Source organism: Eubalaena glacialis, chromosome 1, assembly GCF_028564815.1.
Source record: "Eubalaena glacialis isolate mEubGla1 chromosome 1, mEubGla1.1.hap2.+ XY, whole genome shotgun sequence".
Classification (NCBI taxonomy): Eukaryota; Metazoa; Chordata; class Mammalia; order Artiodactyla; family Balaenidae; genus Eubalaena; species Eubalaena glacialis.
The window spans coordinates 205,828,493-205,839,661 of record NC_083716.1 but is presented as its reverse complement, the minus strand read 5'-3'; the positions used below and the strand labels follow the sequence as shown (position 1 = coordinate 205,839,661).

The following is an 11,169-nucleotide window of genomic DNA, read 5'->3' as shown; positions in this document are numbered from 1 at the left end:
ATTATTAAAAGATAATTTTGACCCTTTCATAGTCAAAAGTGTTCCTGGTGGGGAGAAATTAGTGTCTCCATAGTTCTAGTCGTTTTGGTTTGAGACGGGGGGGGAGGAGGGAGGAGGCGAGCAAGTGAGGGGCGTTCTCTCTAATGGGTCCCTTGCTCGACTTCCGGTGGCCTGAAGAAACTAACTTCGAATCGGTCAACTGCGATTGCACCTTTGCTCTTTTAACAACCGCTGTGCTAATCGAAGTGGTTAAGTAAGTATGGTGTAACGTCACTTATTCTTTCATTCACTTAACTCAAATGCTCGCAGAGCGCTGTGTATGTTAGTTCTTGGGTTGCTTCCAGTGAGTATTCTGTACGGGGAGGGTGTTGTTGAAATAAGACAATTAGTAAAGCATAGAGTATATTAGTGCTAAGTGCTATGGAAAAGGAAATCGTTAAGGCAGGTTTAAATAGAGTTATCAGGTCCAAACCAGACTTTTGAGAAGAGACTTGGAGGTGAGGAAAATAGCCGTGCATTTGTCTGAGTGTACGTGTTCTAGGCAAGGGGAACACCCAGTGCCTAGACCCCAAGGCGGGAATGTACCCGGCCCGTGAAGAGTGAGCAGTGGAAGTAGGAGTTGAGGGGCTTGAGACGAGTAGTATCGCCTGATTGCTTCCATAACCGGATTTTTATTACTTGGGGCAGGATGGGTGCTCATCGAGACTTTTTCTCTTAAATATGCGGTAAAGATGAGCAAGTGTGAGTTAAGAGAGGGAAATGAATTTAATTCTTTTTTCTTTTGGAAATAGAGGCTCGTTTTTGAACTTCTCTCAGTAAACTGAGAAAGTAACAGTACTTCCTGAAAGCATCAAGAAGAAAAATGGTAAATTTTACAGATTTCTTATGAATGTCTTTCATTATAAGTAATTTTTAGAAATTCAGTCAAAGGAAATAAAACTGCATGGAAATTTCAGTGACAAAACAGAGCAATGATGATCTGTAGAAGCATACAGTGTAAAGTGATTTCAGATTCTTTATGTTTTTCACTTAAAACACACAGAATTTACCTTTTATGGAAAAAGATTGATACAAGATGGATAGAGATGGAAAGGTGGTGTTGCAGAGTCAGAAGAGCATAGCCATGTGTGATCATTTTAATTGGATCCTTTTGCTCTTGATCTAAGGTGGACAACTAGAGCCTGAGATAGAAAGACAGCACACGCCCCTCCCCCAACACACACACACACAAACACACACACACACACACACACACACACACACACACACCCTCCCTCCTGCCCTCTGTCTTCAACCTGGTCATGCTCTGACTGCTAGATACTATTGTAAGAAGAAAATTTAAAAAGTAAGCCTCAGAAGTTTTCCACCCTCTCTGGAATGGGGTAACAAAAGGAATATTCTAGCTACCAAAACAACAGATTAAACAAAAAGCAAGCAAGAAGAAGTACTCTGGTTACCTCTGCACATTTACGATCTGAAAACACTGACGCTTTTTATGTCTGTTGTCTTTAGTGGAGAAAGAAATTGTTTTTTAAGTCTCTCGCCATTAAATTACATAAGGGAAATGGTGGAAACTATGTAAAAGTCATTTTCTTACTATTTTTCAATATATATTAATGACTTAGTGAATTGCCATTTAAGTCAGTAATACTAACATAAAAACTGTTTTTATTGATGAAAAATTCAAACTTAAAATGATTATTTCCATCACAATATTTGCTCCCAAATATTTTATCATAGATATCATTTTAACTTAACATTTCTATTTCTCCTCTGGAATTTTTTTTCTACTGCTGAAATAAATTTTGAAGAAATACAACTTATCTCTCAGAGCTACTGTGTGGGTGGATCATCTCTGAAATGGTGTTTCTTTCTGTTTTTATTCAGATAGTCATCTTTAATATCTAGTTAGGGAAATGATACAGTGCACAAAGTCACCTGAAGAAATCTCATTCGTTCTCACATTCTCTCTCCTTTTTAGTCAGTGACACTGCATACAGATGTAGGTGATATTAAAATAGAAGTCTTCTGTGAGAGGACACCCAGAACATGTGAAGTGAGTACCATAATGTATGTATAAAAGATGAGTTAATGCAACAGGATAACCACTTTGAAATTGAGTCATCTAACTTAAACAACATCCAAAAAACAAGTTTCTATAAAACTATTGTCAAGAAAAACCCGCAATGATAATTTCTGGTCTAATTTACACTTCTTTTTCTGATGTCAAAGGTGGATCAAAGAAAGGGTAGAGAATTTTTCTCTAACCATAGAGTGGCTGGTATCTTTTTCTTTTGGCTCATTTTCCTCAAGAAATGTAAATAATCATTAGATATTAGGTAAGAGAACTGTTCCCTACATTATTTCACTTGTTTAAATGACAAGGTTCTATCCTTGTCATTTAAACAAGGGAAAAAGAGGGAGTTCCCTGGCGGTCCAGTGGTTAGGACTTGGTGCTTTCACTGCCACGGCCAGGTTCAGTCCCTGGTCGGGGAACTAAGATCCTGCAAGCTTTGTGGCTCAGCCAAAAAAAAAAAAAAAAGAGATACAAGAAGGAAAAAGAGTCAGCTATATATATTCATTCATTAAGTAATTTATTTATGGAAGGCTGTCTTGCCAGCAACTAGAACTACAGTGATGAACAAGAGACATTCCTTGCTATTGTGGAGCTAATATTCTACCCAGGAAGATAGGAAGGGGGGAGGATTCATTCTAGAAAAAAAGTAATTCTAGAGGGTAATAATGCTTTGAAGGAAATAAAGTTTTGAGATAGAGAATAATGGGAAAGGATTTATTTAAAAGAAGGTGAGGGCAAGCCTAGCCAAGAAAATGATGCTTTAAAAACTGAGTGCGAAAGGTAATGAAGGCATCTCTCTGGAAGGACTTATAAAAAAGAACATTCCAGGGGTATAGAAGTAGCAGGTACAAGGGCCTTAAGGTGGGAAAGCCTGTGTTTTTTGGATGAATTTTCAGAAGCCTGATGGGGTTAACACAGTAAGCAGCAGGGAAGGGGTTATTATCATTATGAGATGTAGAAGTAGGCTAGGTCATGCAGGGCTTGCTAGGCTCTCCTGAGGATTTTGCATTTTATTTCAAGAACAGAAGGAAGCTATTGAAGAGTTTTAGGCAGTGACATTATCCAAAGTAATGCCTAAAAAATATCATTTAAATAGGTTGTTGTAGTGTTTTCAGTAAATACAATTGGCTTTTTTTTTTTTTTTTTTTTGGCTGTGTTTGGTCTTTGTTAATGTGCGCAGGCTTTCTCTAGTTGTGGTGAGTGGGCTTCTCATTGCAGTGGCTTCTCTTGTTGTGGAGCATGGTCTCTAGGCGTGCGAGCTCCAGGGCGCAGGCTCAGTAGTTATGGCGCACAGGCTTAGTTGCTCCGCGGCACGTGGGATAATCCTGGACCAGGGCTCGAACCTATGTCCCCTGCATTGGCAGGCAGATTCTTAACCACTGCGCCACCAGGGAAGTCCCTACAACTGGTTCTTTATCTTAAATATTCTTAAATCTTAAATGGTTGTTATCTTCTGCTACATCATTTCTCAATCATTGTTTTTATTCTCTTCAGAATTTCTTGGCTCTTTGTGCCAGTAATTACTACAATGGCTGTATATTTCATAGAAATATCAAGGGTTTCATGGTTCAAACAGGAGATCCGACAGGTAAGTTATTCCAGTAATACCTAGGGTATATACCTAGGGTATGTAGTGTGAAGAAGAGACTAGACAAAGAATAGAAAAATAAAAGCATGTGGGGTTTTTATAACTTACCTTAGCAAGAAATTTTTAAGCAGAAGCTACTAGCACCGAGCCCTAAAATATGAACAATATTGATAAGGAGGGTTTTTGGGTTTTGTAGAGATATTTTATTTTTATGGTTTTTAAAGTTCAATTTTGGTAAGTAAGAGAGGACATACCAAATTTTATTTGTATTTAAAGGGTTATGCTATATAAACTAGCCCTTATGTTTAGAAAATGAACCCTTTTTCAGCTTTAATTAAATACTTTTTTTCATTTGTTCATCTTGTAATATAGGTACTGGAAGAGGAGGTAGCAGTATCTGGGGCAAGAAATTTGAAGATGAATACAGTGAATATCTTAAGGTAAATCCAAAATACTTCAAAATCTATTTTTTCATGCTGTGTTTACACTTGGAAGCTTTGATACATATGTTGTAATAATACAGGTTAAAATAATTAGTAAAGATACTTTTTTGTAGTTTCTGCACACTTGATAAGTGATGTCAGGGAGAAAATATAAGTAGCAGTTCTAGCCTAATATATACTGGAATCTCACCATCACATGAATCTTGACATTAAGTGAGCTCATCTTTGGGTCCAATCTGAAATATTTAATCAGTAATGTACCTAAGGGACTTAATGCCTCACTGTAAAATTCATGTTGAATGACATGAATCATTAGCCTTTTTTTTTTTTTAATTTTTGGCTGCACCTTGTGGCATGCAGGACCTTAGTTCCCCAACCAGGGTTCGAACCCTCACCTCCCGCATTAGAAGGCGGCGTCTTCACTGGAACGCCGGGCAAGTCCCTCATTGGCATTTTATTTTGAGAGTGGAGAGGAGAGACTATCAGATCTCCTGCTTGCAATATTGCCTATTATCAATCTCCAACTTTTACCATCTTCTCTGAGATGTTTGAATATTCCTGTATTAACTTAATGTCTGTGGTAGATCTCAACTAGGTCAAAGAGAAGTGCATATAAATAAATCTTCATCATAGTAAAATTAGATATTTATATTTCCTTTTTTTTTTGTATTTTTCAAACTTTCTAAAGAATTTGTTTTTTTTCTAAAAATTAAAAAACTAGTACATGCCAATTTTTAAAAAAAATCAGTTCCATTCCCCAGAGATGACATGAGTTAACAATTTATTGTGTGGTCTTTCAAACTTGTATCTGCATAGAATGATAAGTTTATAATTAGGAAAAAAGACATCAGTTCTCCTCAATCAGAATATGTAATTTAGTATGTTATTTTTCAGTTATAGTAAAATATACTCAGCAAAACTTCTGAAAAATATTCGTTGCAGTGTTTATCTCTGGATGGTGACTAGGAGTAATTTATCCTTTTGCTTTTCTAGCATGAAGAAATATTGTTACAGAGTTGGGGTTAGGAGGTGATAAATTGTTTAAAAAGTCATCCTTTTTCTGAATTGGAAATGAAATGATTTTTTAGGCATTAATGAATGACTGCTTCCTTGGTAGTAATCTGTCATCCTATGCCAGTGGTTTTCAAACTTTGCTGTTACAGATTCACCTGTGGAAGTTTTAAAACTATAAAAGATTAGGGCCTTACCTCCCTAAGTCTAGAGAAAAAGTCAGTAGAACTGATTAGGACCTCGGTTGTATTCTAAGGTTCCCTGGTGATTCCTAGACAGACAAGGTTAAGAACTATTTTCTTATATACCAGACTTGAGGATGCGTATTGAATATTCACGTACTCTAACCCAGAAATTCCATTCCCACATGTTTACCCTAGAGAAATTCATGTACATGTGCACTAGGAAGCATGTACAAGAGTGTTCCTAGAGTACTATTGGTAATAACAAAAGTCTAGAAACAATGTCTGTTGATCTTTGAATGGACAAATTGTAGTATATTCAGAAGTAAAATGTTATACAGTGAAAGAAATCAGAACTACAGCTATGTATACATGTATGAATCTTAGAAACATAATGTTAAGTGTAGAAATCATTTCCTGGAAGACTACAAATAGTATGATACTATTTTATAGAGCTCAGAAACAAGCAAAAGGAAACAATATATTGTATAAGCATGTATTGAATGTAAAGATATGAGAACACTGGTTACCTCTTGGAGAGGCTGAAGTAATAGCTGAGAGGAGCACATAGGCATATGCAACAGTTTGGTAAATTTTAATTCTTAAAACTTGGAAATAGGTTAATGGGTGCTTATTTTATTAAGTTGTAAGTGGTACATATATTCTTATGTATGTATCAAACACCACGTATGTTATTGGTAGTCACCTTTTAGGGAACAGTAAAGCATTAATATCTCTATGAAGCTGCATCTCTGTAGTTTGTCTCATTAGTGTCCCTTGATGAATAGCTAAAGATAGAGTAATCATTGGAGTTACTTTTAGTGTATTTTATATTTGGGCATCTCCCTGTAAGACAGTTCTGTCTGTCTTCAATCTTATCAGTAAAGTCCTTTTAATTCCTGTACACAGTCCCTTGTATAGCAAATAGTATCATGAATATGAGAGCTAGACAAGGCCTTCCTTAGATCATCCAGTCCTGGGGTTATAAACTGACTGCCCATGGATGGAAGACCCACAGATGCATTCTCTATGGCCATTGGTTTAAAAAAATTGTAAACGTCATGAGGCCAGAGCTACACTATTCCTTTTGCCAGGCTCCACCATTCCCTAATGTTTACATTCTGCCCAATTATCAATTTATTATCTGGTAACCCTTGTGAGCATTTGAATTATGAATAAACCCCTGAATTAGTCCAACCTCCCTTGTTTTACAGATAAAGAAACTAGCCAGAGTCCAGTGTATATGTGAAGAGATTATGGGGATTCTGGTTTTGTTGTCTGCCTGATCATTTCATGCCAGCACACTGTTCCTTAATATAAATGTAAGAATTATTTCTATTATACATTGGTATTGCCAAAAGTGTTTGTGGCTCTGCTTCTCCAAAGATGAAATTAATTGGGGAATATGATTTGATATATAACAACTTAGATACAAGTTTCCAGAGGTACAGATAATACAGAAACTGAACATTTGGATTAGCCCTAATGGAAGCTGATTACATGTTTTCTTGATCCCTTAAATACTGGGAAGGTAGAGTGCACGTCTTGTTTCAGTCCTTTATTTGGAATACTTCTGTAAAAACAGCTAATACTTTGGTCTTTCTTTTTCAGCACAGCGTTAGAGGTGTTGTATCTATGGCTAATAATGGCCCAAACACCAATGGATCTCAGTTCTTCATCACCTATGGGAAGCAGCCACATTTGGACATGAAATACACAGTATTTGGAAAGTGAGTATTCTGGTTATGGTTTTCTTTGGAATTTCAATGCAAAGGATGCATATGAGTGGCTGTGATCATAGCATAACTAATACTCAAAGAGCAGTATGAGAGCTAAACGTACCTGAAATTTAAGTCCACCACGTAACAGCCCTGTGACCTTGGGAAACGTACAACCTCTCTGAGCCTCAGTTTTCTTATTTTGTAAAAGAAGGGCCAGTACTATTTTTTCAGGATCATTGTGCAACTTAACAGTATGTATCTGTTTTCATTAACAATAGCATCTTGCATCAACTAACACATCTGAAAAACAGTTGCTTAAACAAGATGGACTGGGATGGTGGTTCTATTATATCACCGGTGTTCCAGGTGCCTCTGTCATTCTTCTCAACCGTCTTTAGCTGTCATTCTGAAGCTCACTTCATGGCCATAACTTGGGCAGCACAGCCCCAGTCAGAACAGTTGTACTCCAAACAGGAAGAAGGAGGAAGGGCAAAGGTGCTTGCCAGCTGAGTCAGCCCCTTTCTCAAGAGCTTTCCTGGAAAGCCCAGAACTTACCTACAAGGGAGGGTAGGCAGTGTTTCTTAGCCAGACATATTGCCACTCGCAATAAAACCAGGCCTCTGTGAATAAGAAGAAGGGGAGACTGGATCCTAGGGAGTGTTTAGCAGTCTCTGCAATAATATCCATTACAAGCACTCTACCTGGGAATTGCTTTTATAAATCAACAGAAAGTCAGTTTGTCAACAAATATTTACTATGCTTAATAAACCAAGGCACAGTTTTAGGGTTTGTTTTATTTAACAGTTTGAATGCCAAGCTAGGTTAATTAAAAATAGAAGAGTCTACAACTTTTCTTTTTTATTCCATATACATGTCTAATTTATAGATTAATAATAATCAATGAAAAGGAATGTTATAGCCTTTAGTAGTTATATTATAGCCTTTAGGCCCTAATCTTTTATAGTTTTAAAACTTCCACAGGGTTCACAAATTTGCGTGTCTTCCTTGCTCAGGGGCCACGCTAACCTTCTCTGTATCATTCCAATTTTAGTATACACGCTGCCGAAGCGAGCACCAGACTCCCTTTTTTTTCTTTTCTCCCTTAACCCACCATTCAGAATTATTGATTAGTAATTACCAGGACTTATCTTACTGGATTGGTAAAAAAACTGTAGAGTTTAGAACAAGGATTCTTAATCTTTGGTCCAGTACCTCCTTGAAATTGTTTTGTATATACACATACATTTTTCTGAGAAAAAGGGTACATAGCTTTCCACCGGTTCTCAAAGGGGCCCATGTCCCAGATACTTAACTAGGCTTACTTGCCTCAGTTCTACATGCCCTTTTTTGCCTGAGATCTGTTTCTTGTACCCTCTTTTTCTCTTACTGACCCAGAAGGTGGGAAAGCCTTTATTTAGTTAGTTAGTTAGTTAGTTTTTACTGGAGTATAGTTGCTTTACAATATTGTGTTAGTTTCTCCTGTACAGCAAAATGAATCAATGATACATATACCTATATCCCCTCTTTTTTAGATTTCCTTCCCATGGGAAAGCATTTAAAACTTATAATTTCAAGACCTTAATTGTCCTACATCTGGGTGTAAAATCCAAAGGTTTGGTTATAGTATCACTTTAGTGGAAATGTAAAACAAAATGGAAATCTGTTAATCTTTTTTTAAGTACATAGTATGTCTTAGGAATTGATTTGAATTGCACTAGGAAGTATAATCTAAAAAGCCACTTTTTCTTAGCAAATGTTTTAGACTAACTTTCTAGAACATATTAGAAGGATAGCTCTCAATATATATATATTTTTTCTTGATAGAAACATGAAGTGGGCTTGCTGGAAGGGGGCTTAACTGTTGATCTTCTCTTCTCCTATTCTGAATATTGTTTTTTGTTGTCCAGAAGCAAAAAATAAAAACACCGTATTTAAACAATAAAGTGCAAAGAGGCCACCCACTTCAGGACCTTCAGTGTAGGGCAGTACTGATAATACTAGTGTCATCCTTACATACTTTCTCCAGGTTTTTCCTATAACAAAGAAAACCTTATGACTGGTTATATTGGCCCCATTTGTAGCTATTCCATGTGAATGAGGCCGAATGCAATGTTTAGATACTTTGGTGGGAATATTCCTGCCCATTGCTATTGTTGTCTAAAGGCATAAAAGTGAATTTTTGTTTCTGAATTTTGGCCCCTACCTATGGCAGAAAATCAAAGCGATATTTTACTGTACACTCAACTGGAGAATTCAAAGAACTATGAGACATGGTGAGAGACTGTAATTGCTATAGGTATTTGGATATTATGTTTCAATCTCAGGATATTTTCCAACATTATATTGTTTCTCTTTCAGGGTAATAGATGGTCTGGAGACTCTAGATGAACTGGAGAAGTTACCAGTAAATGAGAAGACATATCGACCTCTTAATGATGTACACATTAAGGACATAACTATTCATGCCAACCCATTTGCTCAGTAGCTATAATAGACCTGGACAAATACTTGGCAAACTATTTTGGAACACACCTATTATGGTTTACCCAGTTTTAATTATGTCAGAGATTGCATCATTATACAACTTGTTTACAACTAAGATCTACTTGTTTACAGCTAAGATCTTCTCTGAGTTGGTGGTACCAAGGGAAGCCAAACAGCTTTTACTCCTATTCTTAGAGGATATTCTTTACTGTAACTTTTTTTTTTTTTTCACACACATACACACTGTATTTTATTTTTACAAGAGATAAATAGACTGACACCAAGCATTGTACATGGATGACCACAACAAAAGCAACAATGATTGCAATTACCAAACATGAAACACACTCATACTATGTCATAATATTGACATTCGGTCCAGTAATCCTCCACTGTAGCAGCTCCTTTACTTTGCAGTGAAAATTGATTTGTATATTCTTTGCCTCTGAGTCCTTGTGGGATTTTTTTTTTTTTTAATTCAAACAGAAAGTCACAAAAATTATACTCATCCTCATCAGTTCACTCAGTCCCATGTAATTAATTTTTTTTTCGTCTTGATCTTTTGTTAGCACTTTTATGAGTTCATCAGTTTTTCATTAGAGTTCCGAAAATGCTTATTCATTCAGTTCAGCAGTACAGTTACCAGAAACCTGTACTTGTCAGAGTCTTTTCCATGAATTTCTTGAAGATGAAACCCTTTTATAGGAACATATTTGCAAAAGCATCAGAGTACACCCAGAACTGTCTGTAAATGACAAAAGACTTAAAAATGACCATGGTTAAAGATTTGATGAAAGTTCATAATAATGCAGTTGACAAGAAAATTAGTTATTTCTGAGATATACATTTTAAAGTAATAACTAGGATTATGACTTATAACATTATACCAGAACACATAAGATTTTTAGAAATTTCATGTAATGTCTGAAACATTTATATTAACATATTTCCATACAAATAACCCAATGAAAGTTTAGTATTAGTTGTTTTGTTTGTTTGTTTTTTTATACTGCAGGTTCTTATTAGTCATCAATTTTATACACATCAGTGTATACATGTCAATCCCAATCGCCCAATTCAGCACACCACCATCCCCACCCCGCCACAGTTTTCCCCCCTTGGTGTCCATATGTCTGTTCTCTACATCTGTGTCTCAACTTCTGCCCTGCAAACCGGCTCATCTGTACCATTTTTCTAGGTTCCACATATATGCGTTAATATACGATATTTGTTTTTCTCTTTCTGACTTACTTCACTCTGTATGACAGTCTCTAGATCCATCCACGTCTCAACAAATGACTCAATTTCGTTCCTTTTTATGGCTGAGTAATATTCCATTGTATATATGTACCACATCTTCTTTAGCCATTTGTCTGTTGATGGGCATTTAGGTTGCTTCCGTGACCTGGCTATTGTAAATAGTGCTGCAATGAACATTCGGGTGCATGTGTCTTTTTGAATTACGGTTTTCTCTGGGTATATGCCCAGTAGTGGGATTGCTGGGTCATATGGTAATCCTATTTTTAGTTTTTTAAGGAACCTCCATATTGTTCTCCATAGTGGCTGTATCAATTTACATTCCCAGCAACAGTGCAAGAGGGTTCCCTTTTCTCCACACCCTCTCCAGCATTTGTTGTTTGTAGATTTTCTGATGATGCCCATT

General features: G+C 36.5%; 1 protein-coding gene and 1 non-coding gene across 2 annotated transcripts; one reads left to right on the top strand and one right to left on the bottom strand.

The window, feature by feature from the left end:
- Positions 1 to 101: 101 nt before the first annotated feature.
- PPIL3 (peptidylprolyl isomerase like 3) lies at positions 102 to 10,069 on the top strand. Its single transcript, XM_061186268.1, has 7 exons — positions 102 to 253; positions 792 to 865; positions 1,982 to 2,056; positions 3,572 to 3,665; positions 4,038 to 4,105; positions 6,913 to 7,031; positions 9,381 to 10,069. The coding sequence occupies exons 2-7, from the start codon at positions 863 to 865 to the stop codon at positions 9,505 to 9,507; spliced, it is 486 nt and encodes a 161-aa protein (XP_061042251.1). The 5' UTR covers positions 102 to 253; positions 792 to 862; the 3' UTR covers positions 9,508 to 10,069.
- On the bottom strand, positions 7,991 to 8,097 carry LOC133079041 (U6 spliceosomal RNA). The gene has a single exon (XR_009698016.1). It is a non-coding gene; the product is annotated as a U6 spliceosomal RNA (small nuclear RNA).
- Positions 10,070 to 11,169: the final 1,100 nt, after the last annotated feature.

Excerpts from the sequence above, each read along its gene's own strand:
- PPIL3 (XM_061186268.1), top strand. Across the intron at positions 3,666-4,037 it reads TCAAACAGGAGATCCGACAG|GTACTGGAAGAGGAGGTAGC; the intron begins GTAAGTTATTCC and ends CTTGTAATATAG. Across the intron at positions 4,106-6,912 it reads AATACAGTGAATATCTTAAG|CACAGCGTTAGAGGTGTTGT; the intron begins GTAAATCCAAAA and ends TTTCTTTTTCAG.